This window comes from Dermacentor andersoni, chromosome 6 (genome assembly GCF_023375885.2).
Source record: "Dermacentor andersoni chromosome 6, qqDerAnde1_hic_scaffold, whole genome shotgun sequence".
NCBI classification, from domain to species: domain Eukaryota; kingdom Metazoa; phylum Arthropoda; class Arachnida; order Ixodida; family Ixodidae; genus Dermacentor; species Dermacentor andersoni.
The window spans coordinates 26079673-26101072 of NC_092819.1; the positions used below are offsets into that span (position 1 = coordinate 26079673).

The 21400-nt window shown below is 42.2% G+C and overlaps 1 protein-coding gene across 1 annotated transcript; it reads right to left on the reverse strand.

The window, feature by feature from the left end:
- Positions 1 to 7427: 7427 nt before the first annotated feature.
- LOC126521572 (techylectin-5B-like) lies at positions 7428 to 21322 on the reverse strand. The gene is made up of 7 exons (XM_072288652.1): positions 16310 to 21322; positions 15210 to 15391; positions 13233 to 13494; positions 10868 to 10964; positions 10421 to 10591; positions 9593 to 9744; positions 7428 to 8112 (listed from the first exon to the last, which is right to left on the reverse strand). The coding sequence occupies exons 1-7, from the start codon at positions 16544 to 16546 to the stop codon at positions 7966 to 7968; spliced, it is 1248 nt and encodes a 415-aa protein (XP_072144753.1). The 5' UTR covers positions 16547 to 21322; the 3' UTR covers positions 7428 to 7965.
- Between the last annotated feature and the right edge of the window lie 78 nt (positions 21323 to 21400).

The following is a 21400-nucleotide window of genomic DNA, read 5'->3' on the forward strand; positions in this document are numbered from 1 at the left end:
ACTTATAAAAGTGAGAGCGCACACTTAGCTAGCTGACAATGAAGATAGAAGTTCATGCAACCACACCTTAAGTAATTTGCAAACATATTTGCTGAACACTGATTCCACAGTTTCAGTTGGACAAAACTGGCTGCAGTTGGAAGGCCATGCTTAATGAAGCTTTCTTTGTGATGTTTGAAGGTTTCGACCCCATGGTCAGTAGTGGCAGTGTCTTGCATTTGCGCAGCCATGGCCAAGTACGATTGTGGGATGTGTTCATTGCCTAAATCCACTGCACATCTCTTGTCGTGCTGTGCCATTTTGTCTTGCCAGGTCACCGAAGCTTCATTTACACTAATTTTGCATGGGATCTGCATGTTTTGCCAGACAGCTTGTTTCCAGATTTTTTATGACCAGTGTCATACCTAATCTTACTGCTACACAATTGCACATTTAGCTCTGTGCCATGACGTCGTGATAATGGGCTTCTTCGACTTTACACTTCTGGCTACCCGCCGGCTGCCAGAGCCAGCCAGAGCGTCTTCGTTTTTCTCGGGTTGCTCCGCCCACCACGTTACGCACTTCCGCTGGGCGTTCGCTTTGCTCGCGCCGGACGGTTCTGGCTACCCGCGGGCTGCCAGAACGATTTTGGTCTGGCTGCTCTCTGGAAGTTCTATGGCTAGCAGATCACTAAAAGAGGAGATGGGCGCTCGCCGCCATCCTTGCGGGGACTTCACGGATTGCAACGAGGGCGCTTGAGGACTTAAATTTACCTCGCTCAGCCAACTGTCTGCGGTGATCTTCGGATTTCCTTACTTCTAGAGTTATCTTTTTTTAGGTGATTACGCTCTGTTCCGCATTGCGTAGCGGTGTGATACGAGCAGTGGTGAACCGTTTGAAGCTTTTGTGCGTGTGTCCCCTGAAGTCTTCACGGCGGTGATCAGCGTGCTGCGCTCTCATGCGTGCATGTTATCTGCATCGTTTTCCACGCAAGTTGTAGACACTCATTCAGACATTGTGGTACATTTTGGGTTCGTCTTTCTCTGGTGGCCTTCCTTTTCACATATCTGGCGTATGTATATATATCCTTTTTCTGCAGTTGGCGAAGGCTTGGCAGCTAGCCCGTGTTCACTCCGTCTCTCCGTCGTATGCTTAGGTGGCAGCTCGAAACCGATATGTGTTTGACTGCGGACCGTTGATCTAAGAATGCACTGATTGCACTCGATACATTAGGCACACATACATTGGCTGATTGCTCTCATGATCGCAACCAATGTGTGAAACGTTTCGCTGGTCACAGGCGGCATGCATTTTCATGTGCCAGCCACGTCCCCAGCTCCTTAGGGTCAAAATGAGAAGCACAATCAGGCACAACAAACTTTCTGAAATCGAAGCCCAAGCAGGTCGGCACGAAATTTTATGCGTGTGAGACGTACCCTATAACCTGCTTTTTCATGTTTTGTGATTACACAATGCCAACTCATCAATGTCACCGGTGGGCGACGTGATCGCTGCGAGCAGGGATCCTCGAGATATCGCTTTCGAGAATACAATCACTTACACGCGATTTTGTGTCTTGTCATCCGCCGCGTCGGAGGCCATCTGTTGCGCTGCGCAAGGTGAGGTTGCCCCAGTGCGCGTCCTGCACCAAGTCGCGCGAAAGTGATCATATCTCTGAATGCAACTATGTGTCCAAGCTGGCAACGCATAAATGGGCCGACTACGCCGAGTGTGCGCCAGCCTCGCCGGGCACTGCAATGCTGGTAGCATGTTTAACATTTGGCTAGCTGTCCTGGCATTCGATTTTGCAAACTGCGGGCAGGTTCAGGTTGTCTTGGGATCCCAGCCCATGTGACTTCCTATCAGAACCAGAACTAGCTGGCTGCCATCTGGCTGCCAGAACTCCGAAAATCAAAGAGGCCCAATGTCGATGCCAGGTTGGCTGTTTTGAGAGCAACTTTAGTATCAAATTAAAATATGTCTTTTGCAACTTACATATTTGCAGAATGTCATCTTTTTATGTGTGAGAAGTGTGTGGAAGCTTTTCTGTAGCATCGAGAATATGTCAGTACATATAATATAAACCATGAATCATTGCCAGAAAACACTTGTGGCAAAACTGGAGCTGCGACTGACAAACAGCTAGTGTGAATCTTTCCTAACATCGAATTTTGCAAGTAAGCATGTCTGCATACCAAAAGCACACACTTTTAAAGGGGCCCTGAACCACTTTTTATCAAAGTGAGGCATTTGAAGTGAAAATAGGCTATTTCAGAAATACTTTGGCACAGAAGGTACTTCAATGCGTTCAGCAGAAAGGGGGTTATTGGCAATCAAACAGGGCCTCCACTGTGCTCCCGTTCCTTCAATGCCTTGCACTGTGAAGGCTACAACGGAGTGGGGCGTGCCCACAACACTCCACCTTCTAAATGTCACCGTGGCGCACAGTTCAAATTTAATTTTAAATCTTAACGTAGACGCCATGACTTATGATTTTGGTACCTATGATGTGCTAAACGTAAGCCAAATGCGGTTGTCCTCAGTGGACCACAGTGTACTTGATTGATTGATTGATTGATTCTTTATTGGGTTATCACATAGAGATGTGATGGGAGGCGAAGGGGAAAGCCATTCAAGGATGGCTTGAGGGAGTCCTTTGCCCTCGTACTGGTAAAGACAACAGCAGAGGCACACACATTTTGTTCACATGGTTGTACACTTTCACAAAACCATCATATTGAACACAACATTGTCATACATTTTGACAAAACCGTAAAATTAAACACATCATTAGTTACTGTCCTACGTGGGGCATCATGCGTTAACGTATGTCACTTCACCTCAGCGTCGAATGCCAGCACAACATTTCATAACATACCCGTAGTAATGGTGGCACTAAAACGATATAATTGAATACAAATCATCAACAGCTCTAGAGGTCAATGTTAGGATAGAAAGAACATGTACTAGTCAGATAATTTTATTTCGCAAATATCTATTTTTTTTGATGAAACTCATTTAGTAGACGTGGAAGTTTGTTTTGAAGCATTTGCCGACCATAGCCAGTGCGACAGTACAGAGCATTCCATATTTCTGTTGTTCTTGTGTTATAGGGTACTTCCTTTGGGTAAAGATTTACTAAACCGATGAAGAGGTAATTATGACAGTCATAGTTAAGGCGATATTCATGCAACATTTTATACTCGTGTTTTATGCTCTAATTATATTAAATTTTTTAAAGAGCTCCACAGTAGAATGCCGGAGTGGCACATTCTCAGTTATTCTCAAAACTCTTTCTTGCATTACTAATAGCCATGAGAAATTCGATTGTGTGCCAGACCAAATGACAATAGTTTAGATATGAAGCGAAGAGGACATTATAGATCAACAATTTTATTGACTTCGGAATTAAGTAGCAGTTTCGGTTCAGAATTCCTGTTATCGCACCTAACTTTTTTAATATTGCATTGATATTCTCATCCCACTGCAGTCATTCTGAAAAATGCACACCAAGTACTTTAATAGAGCTAACTAGCGCTATCTCTGAGCAGCGAAAAACTAGGTTACTTACTACTGAAACCTGCCTACCTATAGAATGAAACATCAGAGCCTTTGTTTTTTTGTTGTATTTATCTTTAATTGGTTATTAGCTGCCCACGTGCATAATTCCTCTAAAATGGCATTACCTTTATGAAAAAGATTGGCATCTGATGAAGACGAAACAAATACGCTAGTGTCGTCAGCGTAAATTATAAGTTTACCTTCTGAATATATATAGAATATGTCATTTATATATAAATTAAAGGTCAAAGGCTCAAGAATGCTACCTTGCGGTACTCCTGAGATTATTTGCTTTCTGTCGGATACTATTTCATTCATCGGCACAAACTGACGTCTTTCCGAAAGATAACTTTTCAGTAGCATCAGGGGAAACCCACGAATGCCATAGTGACTTAATTTGTCAAATAAGATTTTGATTTATGTAATCAAAGGCTTGTGTAAAATCAACAAGAACACCAAGAACAAGTTGTTTTTGTTCAAATTTCTCCAATATATATTCTTTCTGGTCGAGAAGAGCTAGTTCTGTTGATCGATTATTTATAAATCCATACTGGCAATTCGTCATCACGTGCTTGTTACAGAAAGGATATAGTCGATTATAGATTATTCTCTCAAGACCCTTAGAAAATATAGGCAGTACTGACACTGGTCTATAATTCGAGACGCCTTTTTTGTCTCCTTTCTTATATAAAGCCACTACACAAGCCACTTGCAATTTTGGATGGAAAAACGCCCGTTGAAATACATAAGTTATATATATATGCCAGCACAGGAGCAATATCATTTATTACATATTTGACTGGCCTTACTTGCAGCCCGTCAGCATCACAACTACAGCTGTTTTTTGAAGCCCAAGAAAACAGCTCAAACTTCATGTTCTGCTGTTGCTTCTAAAAAGAGCGTATTTACATTATGAGGATCAAGAGCTGTATAGGATGCACGTGGCCCAGTGTCAAAATCTCGCTGCACGAAATGGTTGTGCAGCGAGATCCACTGAAGTAGTTAACCAGTGGACTCATAGCGGCACCCCACAGCAGCCGTGGTATCTACTCTGCGTAGCCAACTGCAGCTACCAATAGCAGCCGCATATGGGAATCCTCTTTATTACGAGATAAAGCGTCCAGAAGTGAGTGAGGAGCAGGCTTCTGTTTGAAGAGAGAGCGTTTAAGAGAAAGGTGATCGCAGCTCCACGGAAAACTTGGTATGACAGCAAAACTTCGCTAAGATGTTCACAGCAGCGTATGCCTCCAGCAAACCATGTTATTTCGCCAAGGCTGAGGGGTGGTTCAGGGGCCCTTTAACACATGTAATTTCTAATCTTCTTGGACCGCTACATGTCAGTTTGCAATTTAATTTTCATATGTAGGCAATCTTTCATGCCATGATGGATAAATCTAGCTAATAGTGAGAATGACAACCTATTACAATAAGCGTGAACTCCATGTAGAACAGCAACTTTACATATCTGCAAGGAAGTTCAGACATCTTTCGAAAGGAAGAAATGGTGAAAATTAAAAATGTGGTTTACCTTACCACTGTACAGTGCAGCATTTCATTGGTAGGTTGGGCATGGTTAAATTTCTGTAACTAATTTTATTCCACTACAGTGTATTGCACAATGTTCGGTAGGAGGGCACAAACAAAATGTGATGCCTTTATTCTGAGCAAATTGGTACATTGGCTTTTACTAAACTTTCAAGTATAAAAATGAATATAAGTATCTATATGCAAATGCTCTATATTCCAGTGTTACTGCTGGTAACATCCTAGTGAGACCTCTTGAACATTATAATGCACATTGCACCCTCAATACTTTTGAAAGTTAACTCAAAACTGATTACATAAAATATTCATTCCGGGTATAAAGTCGGATGCATGCAGAATTGTATGGAAGTGCCTTAATCATATTCCTAGTTATAGAATTGTGCTTAGACAAAGATAACTTTTTTTACGACAAGAAATATGAGGATGTGATTACTTCCACCACGTACAGCATGTACAGCTCCTTACTTTGGTATTGGAACAAAAAATGAGTTCTTGAAGTTCCTAACCTACAAGTTGGTAATCAGAACATATTTATATAAAAAGCTATTGCATCTTTTAGCTTTCTTTTGCTCTTAGAAGGATATTTTCAGAGCTCCACGCGAGCGCTGTGACGACTCCGCTCCTGAATAGAAGCAAGTGAGCACAGAAGCTGTAGGTAATACATTCAATGGTCAAATCCTCTTGTGATCCCAAACAGTACACAACTCTTATGTGTGACGAACAGCTCCTTTTATCTACAGTTTTATGAACACGCTGCCGGCACAGTGTAATCACTGTGATGGCATTCTTTGCCCCAACCAGTCACCTTGTAGTAGGTCAGAAGGCGCAGAGTTTCTTACAAGATTTACTAGTGGGAACTTGGGTGCTGGAATCGTTCATCTATCATGAGAATCTTCATGCTTGTGGCTTTAAACATGCTTGTGACCTTGTTTGGTTATGATTTAACTTTCTAAATCTTCAAGCACTCATATTTTTCAAAACACACAAAGGCACTTTGTCTCCGTCCCCATCCATAATCATTGCACATTGTTGCATTTATAACACAATATTGCTACGGAACAATATGTGCGATCACGAAAAGGCGAGTAGTGCGAAGACGACGATGAGAAGCTAGCGCTGGCTGTTGCCTCTAGGCCAAGTGCAGCGTATTTTCTTGTAAATATACTTGTACATAGCTTTTCGTCTGCGTCTTCCTACGTAACATATCTGGTGGAGGTGCGGTGGAGGTGCTGTCTTCCTACGTAACAATATTATGTCAAAAATTAACAAATGGCATAGTGACGAAGCTGTATGAAGTTGCACTTCCATTTAATTATGCGAAACAGGCATCCCAATCTGTCATTTCCCGTTCATGTTTTAATTTTTGCTGATGGGAGTACATCGAAAGCGATACTGCCGGAGTTTGATTGAGAATGCAGCCCCAGGTGCAAGAACGTGAAAGGAAGAAAAACAGGCGAAAGGCTGCTAAGAAAATTTAGGCAGACGCAACAAGCTGTCAGCCGAACAGAGTTAAACTGCTTGGGTCCAGCTTTGGCAGGTGTTATTTTATACTATGGCAGCAGTTCAAAGCTCAGAAGTGGGTTTGCTGTGCCTGTTGGTCCTCTCCATTACACCACCATCATTGTGTCATCATCAAGCCATCTCCTTGAGAACACGCCCTAACCTACGCTCCTTATCCTCGGCTTTGCCCACACCCACCACTGCCACCGGGGCTCGTACCCTTGCGGCAATGTGCAGTTGGGTGTGAGACACGCTGGCCACTGGGCTATCGTGCAAAATTCGTGCTTCGCAATGTACAGGATTCTGTGCACCATGCTGACTCGGGAAGTAGTTACTGTCTGTGCATGCACTTCAGAAAACACAGCAAATGATACTGTAACAGATGAAGACGTCATTGTGCGCATACATCAGGAAGTTTTGAAAAGATAGTGTCATTATTTTAGAATTAAATAATTTGGATGGCAGTGCGCTCGGAGATCCTGATCCTGTAATGTGTCACATTCAATAGGTCGTTTATGTACGCTTTGGAGGTGCTACGAAAGTCGTGTAACATGGCTTTAAAGCTGTATTACAATGCCAAGTCTAGCAGCAATGACATGGCACTATTATTGCCTTTGAAGGTTCTTTATGGTTGCAGTGAAACTTAGTTGCTGTATCGCACCACCTTTGTAGTGATCTGAAACGACGATTTGAATGTGCCGATTTTTTCTAAAGGGTCATAAATAGAAACAGAATGTCAGTTTGTAAACTGATAAAGTATCCCTTCGAGACTCAATGTTTTTTTTAATTTCACGATAATAGATTGATTATCAGAAGAGAAAATTAAGGTCACAGTCCTGATCTAAAGTTTTTTGTTCTTTATTTTGTGCCAGAACTCCAGCAGTAGTACATCAGTGTAACGTCGTTCATTTAAAAGTATATATATATTTTCTTTGTAGTTGGGCCATTGTGGCTTAGTTAATGTTGCTGAAACTTGTTAAGTGCCACCGTTCGCTCCTTTATTATTAAATTTCATCCATCTTTACCATTAAAATTTTAAGTAAGCCTGAGCAGACATCATCAAAATCCATAATGTGATGGCGAGCTGGTGTGGGAACTTAAAGGTGGCATCGCCAGCTGTCCTTTGTTCTCATGTATTTTCTGGCTTACCAAGCTTCTTTCAATGGCAAGAGTGGCTTTTTTGTTGCTGTAGAAGGGCATTTTACTAATACAGCTCGCATAATTTTTCTGGTTACTGTCCTATTAAAGGTAAAGCACATTTGAATAAAGCTTGGGCTACACTTTATATGTGCGAATGGGGCCTTTGATGGGGCAATGATGATGGTAGCAAACTTCCAAATTGTCAGCGCCTGTCTTCTCGTCTAAGACTTTCACTGAAACTCAGTCTGTTTGCGTTGTAGCAGCCTTGGAACTCTGCTCTGGTCCATTGAGTTTTCCGTGTGCAGGCCGCAGCATGATTGAAGAGCTTCGTAGTACAGAAGGCCAAGGAAGCCAGTAAGGTGCTTGGAGTTGCAGCTGGCCAGGCCCCTGCAATATGAGATTTAGAAAAACAAAGGATTGGAGTGCTAATTTTGGAGCACAGCTCTTAGGTGCCCATTCCTGCATTCAGCATCAGCGTCCCTCAGCATAAATGAGCGGCCGCGGAGCACAGTGGGGGATGAAAGACAGCGAGAGCGAAGAGAGCACGATGAGGATGCAGCAGAAGCATCGGGAGAAAAGTGGAGGAGCATAGAGCAGCAAGAGGGTGAGGGGGAAAGTGGGTTGCCACGCAAGACATGCTCCACGGCGGCAACCAGGCATGCAGCAAGCGCTCCCACCGATACCATATATGGAAATAAAGTGCTGGCATGGGCTTCGGACCCATTGCACATGCACTACTTCGCCTGTGCCACTGCTGCTAGAGAATGCGCTCCGCGCAAGCCACGCGTTCCCGTGTTCACGCTTTCCTTCAGAATAATGAGGGACACAACCGGTGGAAATGCTTTCTCTGCCACTCCTGTTAAACGAGCTGCCCAAGCAGAGGCTCAGCGTCGCCGCCAAGAGGACGACCCTGTCATCAAGAATCGAATTCTTTACCACAGTTTATCGCAAATTCAAAACACCTTAACAGCTGTACTCAAAATTCACATTAGGGAGTATCGTAATTGTTTGTGAATTTTTTTTTTCACGATCTTTCACAAGTATATTTCGTGTATAAATCGCTTTTGAATGAATAGTGACTAGGTTGACATGTAAATTCTATGATTTACAGAACATGTAATTGGATTGGAACATGGATTAGCACTGCTAATCATTTGTAATATTAAGGTAGACTGTGTGATATCGGTACTTTCACAAAAATGTTTGTGAGTGCACATCTGAACTTCCACCCTGTGATCTGTGTTGAAGCGCAACATTTTCTTCATACAACATGTTGGTTTGTTCAGCTTTGGATGACTGATCAAATTTGTTAGCCACATGCCTCATCTGCATGTTGAGACTTATACCCAGACGTTGCACTGAAGGTTTGCTGCTTCCAAAATGCTTTGCTGGGCAGCTTTTTATATGCTCTGTCCCATTTTGCATAGGTGAGTGTGCTTGCATGCCTTAAAGGTCATCTCTTTTTACCACACTGATATAATGGCTAATCACGAAATGTGCGAAGTCACAACTTCATTTCGAAATTGTCATGCACTGCATTACACACAGCTAGCAGCACTTGTTTGCAAGGATTTACTGACGGCTCATAGACAGCGTTTTAAATGAAACTATGCACCTCATTGTTTGAAGACAATAGCAACTGGTTAATTGACAACTTGAGTACAGTTGAGCAGGACATGACTTATAATTGAAATATGATGTGCTTCGTAATACCAGCGTTTGCTTCATATACTCCTTTTACATTAATATGTAAAACTCTACAGTTTGCCGTCCTCAGTAACTACTTGTAGACAGTTGTGCACTCTGCACTGGAGGGTGAGCCAGAATCTAAATTATAGTTTAACCTGAATTATCTGAGGCCTGTTACCTGAAGGTAGTCCCCGTTAAGGCTGCTGCTGCCGCACTGGTTGTACCACCATGCCCCCTCGTGTTCTCTGGCACAGCTTCCGTCACCCCACTGGTCATTGTCGACATCCCACGTCGAGAAGGCCATTGCAGCATGCGCGCTCAGGCCATCCCCTTTATGTTACGTGACATACATTGACATTATAACTGATTTAGCCAAACAGAACAGATTACTGCATAACCTTGTTAATATATTTTTTTAGGACACTGTTGAAAAATAATGTAAGATCCAATAACGCCTGCCATAGCACTATTGATGAGACAAGTTAGTCTCATAAAACCTTATTTGGAGTTGAACATAAACCGAAGAAACTATTGAAAATCTACCTGTAATACTTGTTATCACTGCCTGGCAGTTCAGCTGAATGCTAAATATATTTTTGGAGTGGCCATAACCTTGAATCATACTAATGAAGTTGGCAATTTCCATCTGGTAGATGGGTCGAATCTTCAACAACAACAGAAGCTGTTTTCAAAAACTTGCTAGATTGGCTCTTCGGTTCCTCTAGAATGCAGTGTGATTCTTGCTTATTGAAAAACAATTTAGTCCTGAATTGTGTTTCAGAAGTGTAATTTACCAATCCAGCCTTTGTGCTCCTTCTTAGTTTCCTTTTACGGTTATGTGTATTGCTGTTGCAAAGCTATTATATATTGCTGATTATTTGTGGCTAGAGTAGTCTGGTCATCAGAGCACCGATGTCATTGTGAAAATTTAGCTTTGATTGGTTAACATTTGTTTCTCATACCAAACAGAACATTCAATATGTATAACAGGCAGTGTTTGACTCACCTGCATCTCCACCTTCGTATTTACCAAGTAGCTTGAGTGCAAACTTCTCACGTTCACTTCCTATGGCAAAGTAAGCATACAGGGCATGTGTGTGTTGTCCATCAAAGTCTTCTAGGTCGACCCTGACTTGGTACAGCCTCTGAGATGTCAAATGATGGATCTGGTTATTTCCTGCAACAGAAAATGGAGTAACACCCGCAGTGGTACCTCAGTGGCCATGGCCTGGGCACATCAGAATGCAAAATCACCTACGTGCCGTGCATTGGGTGCACAATAAGGAACCCCAGGTGGTCAAAATTAAGCTGGAATTCCTGGCTATAGTGTGCCTCATAACCAGATTGTAGTCTTAGCATGTAAAACCCCAGAATTAAATTTTAATGTTTAAAGGTAACTGCCAGCTTTCTTGGTTTCACTTTGAATTAATTTTGCAGTGGTGCATGAGCTTACCTAGCCAAAATTCACATGCTGTGTTGCCAAACCCATACTTGTAGTCGGTCCAACTTCTCTGGAAATCTGTGCTTCCATCGAACCTTCGTTGCACGACCTGCATTGTTGCAGTTGTGCTGTACTGCAGTGAATATCGGCCACCTCTGCATGAGAGCATGCTACTGTATTATATGTGATATAAGATTTTCTGTGCACAATGGCTTGTGTCATTGCGCCGATAACAAAACAGTGGTGCATTAAACAGTATTCCAGAACTGTTCCAGAAAGCATGCATCAGGGCACCAGTATTCTCACCTTAACAGCTTGCCCTCGCAGAATCTGCCTGGCACATGTCGCTCCCTCTTTCCTAGCGTTCTGTCATTTCAACTGCCCTTCATTGGTGTATTGTGCAAGGCTGTATCGTCAAAAATGCCATAATTTGAGACAAGCTTTAAATGGCAGGAAGTGGGTGGTCTCACTTTATGATGTGGATGCTAGCACTGCTTTTCTCTTTCTTTCATCATGGGCTGCAAGTGACTGAGACAGCACATGCGTGCACGTACACACACACACACACACACACACACACACACACACACACACATATATATATATATATACATACATATATATATATATATATATAGGTACGAGTATTTAATTTCAATAGTTTTCACCGGTGGACTGATCTTCATCAGGGTTTACAAGAAAATGGCACTTTGGCACTGATAGTGAAGACATCAGACTGCATGGCCGGTCGTTCTCAGATACATCAAACAAAAGCGACAGTTGTGACAGTGATTGACTCCTTCTAGGTGCTTTGGAAGATTCACAGCTGCCTTATTGGCAATGATGCAGGACAAAAGGAAGGTGGAGTCCTATCTATGTAGGGCAAGAAGGCCAGTGAGAAAAAAGGAAGAAAAAAAGGAAAAAGAGGAAGAGGGAGACATAAGTCGCGGAAGGGCACAGGAGGGAGAATAGCGGTATCTAGGTTTCCATTGACACGAGGCAAGAAGGGAGAAAGCGGTTACTGTGCAGCACCGGTACATGTGTCGCCGTTGTAGCGAGAGAGAGGGCAAGTTGAATAGGGCGATGGGGGGCAGAGTAGAGAAGGGGCCTGGAAGGGAGACAGAAAAGAGGCAACTTGTGTAAAGTAACACCGTCTCACATTACACGTGTACAAGGCACGGCCTGTTCCGGCGACTTTGTGGTCCAGCTGAGGTCCAGCAAAGCACCTAGAAAGAGTAAATCACTGTCACAACCGTAACTTTCGGTTGATGTATCTGAAAATGACTGGGCATGTAGCCTGCTGTCTTCCCTATCAGTGCCAAGGTGCCATTTTCTTGTAAACACTGATGATCAGTACACAGGTTGGAACTGTTGAAAATAAATATTTGTTCTGTTTACTTTATAGCATCGCTCACTATATATATATACACTTAAAATGAAGGCACAGTGAAGCATTGTCAAAGATATACTGCCTAATTCACGAAAATATTCAGAAGAAGCACTTTTATCAAGGGCATAGAAGCCTTCATTTTAAGTTTCAACTACAAGTTGACCCATTGAACGCCTCTTTGCACTATATATATGTACAGGGTGTCCCAGCTAACTTTAGGCAGAGTTTAAAAGTATGTGAATGCCATGTAGTTTGACAGAACCAAGGTAATTTTGTTTGTCATCGCTTGAAGATACTCAGATTATTTTTTTCATTCTACCTAATTACATAATTAGTCTTAATTAATTGATCAACTTCTCAAATATTATAATTCTATGAAAAGTGTCACTGAGAAAATTGTAGAGCGACATGAAAAACTCCCAATGCAGCTTTCTTTTACACGATACGCACTGCATAAAGGTGTTTTTTCGAGCATGAAAGAAGCCTGCGAATACACGCAACGTGCCTCAAGCAGCCAGTCACATGGCAATTTTGCATGCATTTGCGGGCTTCTTTCATGCTTGGAAAGACACCTTTACGTAGCAGGTATTGAGCAATAGAAAGCTGTATCCAGAGTTCTTCATGTCACTCTACAATTTTCTCCATGACACTTTGCATCTAATTATACTATTTGAGAAGTTGGTTAATCAATTAAGACTATTTAGGTGGAATTAAAGAAATGAGTTATCTCCAAGTGACAGCAAAAAACATCACCTTCGTTTTGTCCAGCTACACCGCATTTGCATATCTTTAAACTCTGGCTAAAGTTAGGCCACAATTAGTACATGACCGGGGTTGTTGGAGAAGTATGGGAGAGGCCTTTGCCCTGCAGTGGGCGTAACCAGGCTGATGATGATGATGATGAAAGTTAGCTGGGCCACCCTTTAAATATATATAAATGGGACATGACATAATTGCTTTAGGACAAGCTTTGTTGTCAGTGCTTACCGTCCACCCTCCACCATCACTGTCCATGTTGCAGTAAACCGTGATGGCTTCTGGAGAACCAGATGGCTGGATACGATAGACTCCCGATGAGTTGTGGCCATCTTGCAGCACATCCCAGCAATCTAGGGGTAGCTGCACACTCGTAGCTTGCACTGTACTCGTGCAGGACACTTGGAGGTGGCTAGACGACTGTTCCAAGTGGCTCACTGCGTCTAGCAGCTGCTTGTGTGTTGCTACCAGGAAGGTGTGATTGTGGATGTACCTGGGAACACAAGAACGGAAGCATTTTATCGTATGTGCTGTCGGAGAGTTTTAGCCTGAACAGATCTTGCAAACGTCTTTGTTTTCTCTGGATTACTATGGCTGACACAAGCAGCGGTGTTTAACATACCATTGCAAGATGCCCCTTGTGTTGAGCACATCTCGTGATTGTGTGTTACACCAGTATGCAGTGGCACATTTTCCTGCTACATGGCACTTCTTGGCAGATGAGGTGTACAATAATTAGGAAGTTTGCATCACTGCAGGAGCCTTTACACCAACTGGTACAAGAAAACAGCTACGCAAAATGTATGCAATAAAATGTTCACACAATTTGGTTCAGCAAAAGGTTTCAAGATGTCGCCAGCACCTCACTTTGTTCCTGTATTCTGGTAAAGCATGTTTAGTCTAAAATTTTCTAATTATTTTCAATGATTCTTGTGCATGTTTGAAAGCAAGCGTTACGTTTCATGCGACACAATATGCAATGGCATTGAGTGAGGAAGTGCTATGGCTCTGCTCTCGTTGCTAGAGTGCGTGTTGAAGTGGTGCCTTTTAATGCCATCAGTGGCTGGTTCTGATACTAAAGCAAAGTTGTGTGTGGAACAATGCTTGTGTTAGCACTGCAGTGTGTCTCTTGCAGTATAAGGTATGATATACCTCCTTTATATATGAAGCATTGCTTGACCTATCAGCAAATTGTGCAGTGCATATTAATGCATTAGCATTAGAAGCGTCAAAGTGGAGAAAAGTGTGTGTGTGTGAAGTGTGGGAAGCCAATCAGCTGGTAGAGGTAGAGAGGGGACGGGAGAGCTTAGAAGAGTGCATGTGTTTGTGTAAAAATGTGACATTACTTGAAGGGTGGCCATCAGAGGCTGACCAAAATAGCACAGTGTGAAAGCTTTATCGGATGCAAGATCAATGGAAAAATTGCTAGCGTTCTTGAAATTTCCATGCAGGTAGTGGTGTGTAACATCCTATATGCCTCTCAATCACTCAATGCTTCACATGCAACACTGGATTTTCTTCTTGCATTTTCTCATTTGCTGAGCACATGAGGCCATTTAGGCTTGCTGTGCACTAGTTGCCTCTTTGAACTGCTATCTAAAAGAACCAATGGGGCGCTAAGCCACAAACTACGTCATGTTGCATTAGTTGAGTTGTAAGGAGTCGAGTTTTGCATCCGACATAAAAAGCTTTTTATAAAAGTTTGTGTGCGCACTTTGTTGGCTCATTAAAAAAGGCAGCATCAGTTGTTTTAGAAATAGGAACATACCACAGGCTTTAAATGTCAGTCTGTTGATGGCACTGACAGTTAACCCTTTTTAAGAAGCTTAGATTAAAATAATTCTTGCCTTCTATATCATGTCATTTCAGTTTTCTTTCAACCTCAATAATGATGCAGTGGGTCTTTTTGATTTGTTGTTGATTGCCCAGGACTGTCCAAGAAGCTTCATATACCAATGCTCATTGGCTGAAAGTAGCACCTGAGGCAGTCCTAGGCAGTTTGGGACGACAAACCAAAGAGACATCTACATGTTTCTGTCTAAGCAATGTCTTTTTTGTTTAGCTTGGTGGACTGGAGTTTGTTGGTATTGCCAAATAAATAAAGATCAGCTGTTTTATACCCCACTTATAAATATGATATGTGCCTATCAACAGCTGCCAAATCTGTGTTGTAACGTATCACATACACCTTTGTGAATACATACTTGCCTGACATCCTTTAGTAGCTCGGTAATGTTTTGCTGCAGCTGTTGAAGGCTGGCATGCATGCTGGCGAGGCTACGACGTACACTTTGCTCACCGGAACACCTCTGCTGATGCTGATGACAGGCGGTTTGCTCACGCTGGAGCTGTTCAACATCTTCGCGGAGAAGTTCATTCAGTGCAAGGCCCTAGTTTTGAGAACGGTGCCACACTTTTTCGTTCAGTAACACATCATTCAGCAAAGTTGTACGTATGTCTTCAGGCATCTATTACAACTACAGTTAGGTTAGGCATGGCCAAACAGTCACTGAAATTAAAGCACAGCAGGGCTCATGTGAGGAGCAGCCTGAAAAATTAGTAACAGCACCCACAAGGTCACGTTACCTTTCTGTTTCTAAATTAATGCACCTTCTTTGAATGTAAACTGTAATGTGCTCTCAAACTCCACTGCTTCGTTGATGCTATGGTCTCAAAATTTTAGGTGCTGTTGCTGTATTTTCATGTCTTATTTCAAGTTAGTTCTTGTGCCTCTTTTGTATCAAAGTTATTTATTATCAGGCCAGCTGCTTCGTAAATGTCCTCACTCTAAGACACCACAAGAAACAATTTGAACAGTAACTTTAGCATCCCAAGCTTTCCGTAAGAATGTTGTGCAGAAACATAGGCCAAAATGTTTTGGTCTATTCAACTATTACAGGAAAGTGTATTGGTCACAAGCAAATCTTAAGGCCTTCTGCACATTTTTGTGTCCGTCATTTTGTGACATGTACTTCATTTTACTTTTTTTGCATATAGCAGTATTATTTATTCTAGTTAGTTCATTGCACCGTGGAAGCATCACCCTGGGACATCAGAGTAATAATGTGTTGGAGGTTCCTTCAACTTCACCAGCAATGCAAACGGGCCTTCATCATGTCCATTTCTCTCATGTGCCTGGCTTAAACTGGTGCCAAGTTTCAAGCATAAAATACAAGACAACATTTCACTAAAAGTGCAGCTGTCAAGAGCTGGTCTTCAGTATGAGCATCGGCAAAAGCCCTTGTTCCTTCACGACTCTCCTTTACAAAAAAGACACCGTATACTTTGTGTGAGAACATATTGCTTGCCTTTGCGACATCCCCTTTGAGACTCTCTAGGCGTAGGGCTAGACGCGCCTCCATGGCATCAAACTGCTGTTGTAGGCGCTGATCAACAGCCCGCCACCGCTCTTGGGAACGAGATTCCTGGTCTCTCAGGAGACGAGGCAGCTGCAGGAGCCCCTGTTCCAAGAGCATCTCCAACAGCGGAAACTCTCTGCCTGTGGTAATCAGTCCGCCTATTTTGTGGTGCTGCTTAGCACACATAATCAAGCCTCACATTACCTTTAACTAAAGCAAACAGAGTAGAGCCATCAGGTTAACTCAATTGACTCCAAAATGGCTCACTGAAGAAAGCACATACCATACTTGCCTGTGTAAGATCGGCACCCCCTCACTTTGGAAGTGTGCCAATGAGGGATCGTAAGCTGTAGTGACAACGTAAGTGAGATCGGTAATAGTAGCGGTGAATAGTGTAGTAGAACTTTATCAGTGGTGCCGAATCTTGAATAAATGTGTGTGCAGCATGTAGCCACTGTTCACACCTGTACATCATTTCGCGACTTCGTCCACAGTTTTAGTGGGTGGTCATATACACGACTCAAGCTAGGAGCAACACCCTGACAAGAATTTGAAAAAACGCTCTGTTTTATTCACACATAAACTACTGCAACCTGGTTTGGGCTACCACAACTAAAACTAATATAAGTAAGATTGTTACCATACAAAAAAGAATTATACGACAAATTTCAAATCTTGAACGCACAGATACCACAAAAGAAGCATTTCTAGAGCATAATTTACTTCGTGTGGATAAAATGTATGAATTTCGGTTATTGCAGTTGTTTAATTTTTCATCAACTAAAGTTGTTTATAACCTCTCTTCTCTGGCATCGTTACAACGTTACTCGTCGACTGTTAAAACGCGCTGCGCTGATATGTGGGCGACACCACATTTTCGTACGAATTACAAATTTCAGTCACTGGCTCACAATGTTCCCCTAACACTTAATAAGCACCAAAATACTGCTGGATATAGTAGAAGACAGCTTCGAACATATGTTGTGCAATTGTAACTAAATAAAAGATCCAGCGTATTGTGAGTGACCTTTCGGTTTGATACTGTGTTTCTGGCCTATTGTGTATTATTTATGCACAGAGTGTTTGCTATTGCTTATGTATCGTGTTGTAAGTCATATTGTTTTTTTTATTTCGTGTTTTCATGCCTACTGATTGCGTACAGTGCACTTGAAAATGAACTTCAACTTTGTGTCTTTTCGTTACCTGTTCTCAACTTTGTTTCTTTCTTTCAATACTTAATTTGCCGATCTTTGGCCTATATTGTAAAACTGATTTCTTAAACTGAAATCGTGTTTGTTTCCATTGCTTGCAATTATACCTGTTTTTTTATGTGTCTTGTGCACTATGCCTTGTAACAGCTTCCTGCGCCTTTTGTCAAGCTGCTCTAGCAGCTTTTAGCCAGGAAGCCGTCCAGATGCTTCTGGGAAATAAATTGAATTGAATAAGGTCTTACTCAAGTAAATATGGTAGGTGTCTGCCAATGTAGTTAATGATGAAACCAGTTGTTTATATGTCCAATTAACAAGTCCAGAACACGAGCACACTTGCAGGCTTTTCTCTGGTGTGCATGCACAAACTGTTCCAATCTGAAAATTTCTACATTTTACTATATGGCACGCCATCTTTCAGAGTGATAAAGTTTGTAATAAGTTATGTATGGCAACAACACCTGGTAATTTAGCAGCTTCAAAGCAGCAAAGCTCTTCCCTTTGCCCGTTTAAAGGCACGGTTCCACATGCATGGAATAATACATGTAATGCACGTAACATAATGCATGTAAAAAAATCACCACCCAAGCACTTCATACATATGGTTAACCAGCAAAGCTGAAACGTGCGGGCCTTGTATTTATCACTGGGTTAATCCCAACGGTTCATTAAACAACGGCTTGGTAGACTGCTGGATTCTCGGTATGCAGTTGCTGCTTGCGCTTGGCTGCATGAGCCTGTTCTTGTGCTCAGGCTGCAGCATCGGCACAATCCCAGTTCTGCTCGTGGCGTTGCTGATTGGAAGCCACCTGCTCCTCAGGAGTACGTATGACGCGTGACCTACCCATTTCAGAGCTGGGGAGAAACTGCTGCACACGTGCTCGGCTGCGACGGAGAGCAAAAATGTCACTACTCGCGCAGCCAATCGCGAGCCTCTCTTTCTCTTCTTTTTTGTGCATGCGCATGGAGTTGCACCGGAGGAGTTTTCGGCGTACAGGTGACAGATGGGCGGAGGAATCGGCTAACAATATACAGCTTCACTGTAAAATGAAAAGGCAGGGAGAATGACAAACAATAGTGCTGATGAGCTGTTTGATCATTTATTATTCATAGCCACTTTATATAGCTGTTGCATCCATATCTGAACCATGCCAGGTGCTTCAGCAAAAAACATTTTAAAGAAACTTTGCATTCTTCTGTAGTAGGCTGCGTATCCTTCTCACACCAGTGCTTCTTGGCCGCCACTTGTAGTTCAACCCATATGTCTTCAACAACTCAAGGAAACCAAGTCAAACACAAGCAACTCAAGTACCCTTGTAATTGCCAGTTTTTCTCAAGCCCCGTCAGAAAAGAACAGCTTTTTTTGTGCTTAAAGGCTGAATTATTGCACCTCTTATACAATTCCGCTGAACAAAATAAGACTCGATTCGAGAGGCAAGCAAAAGATGCATGATATTCGTGTCATGTGACTGCACCAAATATGTTAAAGTGGGTAGCGATGGGGACCCCACAGCACGGCAAGTGTTCAACTACATTTGAAAGAAACTAAATTCTAGCTAGAGCTTGTTATTTTCATATGGCAAGGAGCAGCTATTTCAACTCCTTCTCACATCAACCTTAGAGAGAAGTAATATACCATGCTGCACTTCAAAACCAGCATTGATGAACAGTTCCCTTCAACATCTATAGCAAGAGACTAGAAGCATGTCACCGCTCCTTACATCTACAGCAGACAATGTCATCAATAAAGCACTCTTACCCGACACATGGGAGCTGGTATTGTATGAACTGGGCATCGGAGTTGTACCATCGGAATGAACTACCAGGGTGTTTGTGAGTAATATCCATAATCCATTGAAAAGGCCAGCTTTTGAGCAAGCCAAGAGAGCCATGATGTCTCGAAACACGCCTGTTTTCATTCTGTGGGCTCTTCCCAGGCGGGCTTCTGCCAAGTAGCCATCTGGCTTTCATCTGGCCCTGCTGCCTAGATTCGTTTCTTTTCTGCATTTGCTTCCCTGAACTTGCCTCGGGTGTCCATTTCACCACTGTGGCAAGTGCATCTCGGCCCTGCACTTTCTTTTTGATTAGTAAGATCTTGATGAGGGCTAGTTGGTTCATATTTAGAACTGAGGTTAAACAGCGCGAATAAAACAAGGACACAAGGAAACAAACACCACAGGCAAGCGCTGACTGCCAACTGAAAGTTTACTTGAAATTCACCAGCCATTTATACCTTATTCAGCATAGGCATGCGCACACCCAGTCGCAAAAACATCTGCAATACACCAACATCATAATCGTTCATCCAAAAATGCTATTTCTTTTCCCGACAACGCAAGACTGAGTGCTTACACATTTATCTCCTTCCTTTCTAATGTGATAAGCCTCTACTATTTCCCTTTCCCTCTTACCTTTCCCTTTCCATGTGAATTTTGTTTTTTCAAATATGGGAGTGAAGTGACACTTGTTACAGTGTCCTGCTAAATGACTCCCACAGCCATTCTTTAGGTTACCGCTGTGCTGACGAGCTCTTTCATTGAAACACTGTCCCGTTTGACATATATAAGTTTTTCCACAGCTGAGCGGTATCTGATAGATAACGTTGCGCTCCGCACTCAGTGAAATGGGACTTGTGATTTGTGGTGCACAGGGGCCTTTCGCGCTTTTTTATATGATTGCATGTAGAGGACAGCTTACATGGGGCACTGAAAAGCAAATTAATGTGATATCTATTGGAAACTTTCTTTAGATTGTGTGACAACTTGTGTAAGTATGGCACCAAGTGCGCTTGTCTCTTGTCCTTATCTTTTTCTTTTTGGGAAGTTTCGAAACTTCTTTTCTCTTTCTGCAAGATGGCTTCGCATACTGAAGTGATCACAGAACTGGGAAAGCCTGCCTCTTTGTTATGCAACAAACACGAATTTCACTACAATGGTGTGTAATGTTGATGTCGTGAAATATGTGTGCAAGACTAAGAAACCAAAATTTAAAAAAACAGCACAGGGACTGGATTGTAAGATGATCACCTTCAGGAGTTCTTTTGCATGATGCAACATGCAGCATGGCATCTCATTGGACCGTTTCTGCTGGCTTATCCAACGAATGAACACTGAAAGTCTTCTTGGAAAGTGACTGATTGAATATATGGCATCAGTTGCAATCTAATTCGGGGTGATTATTTTTAAGTTTTCCAGAATTTTTAAATAATTCCTGTTGCAGATAACCTGATTCTAGTCCTTGAGCTGGATTATTCAGAGGTGGCCATTACTTGCATGAGAAATCTAAACAGATATTCAACTAACAAAATAATTCACTAATTAACTTCTTAATTATCTTACAACACATGGAAATTTACTAATTGTAGCCGGTCTGTTTGCAAGGCTTATCCACTAGAAATTAATTCCCAGAATGACAGCAGTTTGGAGATATGCGCCATCAAACTGGCTGTAAAAATGCACTGTTGTTCCACTTTCTCTTTCAATAAAATGCTTTCTTATGCATTTATTTTTATCCATGTATTTTGTCCCACACATTGGCAAAATCTCGAAACTGATGTCATCCTCGAGATTCATTTCGAGTAGATATATCTTTCAAACTCAACAGCTACAATTTGTAAATTGCAATATGTGACGTTTGTAATGAATTAATGTTTGCTAATTAGATGAATATGCATTTCGATTTGTCATATTAATAATGTCCTTCTCTTCAAGTAATCCAGCTCAAGGACAAGACTTATGCTACCTGCCAAAGGCAATCTTAAAACATTCTGAAAACTTAAAAATTATCACCCTGCATAATTGTCTTGTCGCTGTTTGCACACCCTTCTCGCAGC

Bases quoted from the DNA above. Each gene is read 5' to 3' on its own strand.
- LOC126521572 (XM_072288652.1), bottom strand. From the start codon at position 16,546: ATGTGTGCTAAGCAGCACCACAAAATAGGCGGACTGATTACCACAGGC. The intron at 13,495-15,209 runs GCAAGTATGTAT...TTGTGTTCCCAG, and splicing joins GAGCTACTAAAGGATGTCAG to GTACATCCACAATCACACCT. The intron at 10,965-13,232 runs GTAAGCACTGAC...GCAACAATGCAG, and splicing joins GTGATGGTGGAGGGTGGACG to GTCGTGCAACGAAGGTTCGA.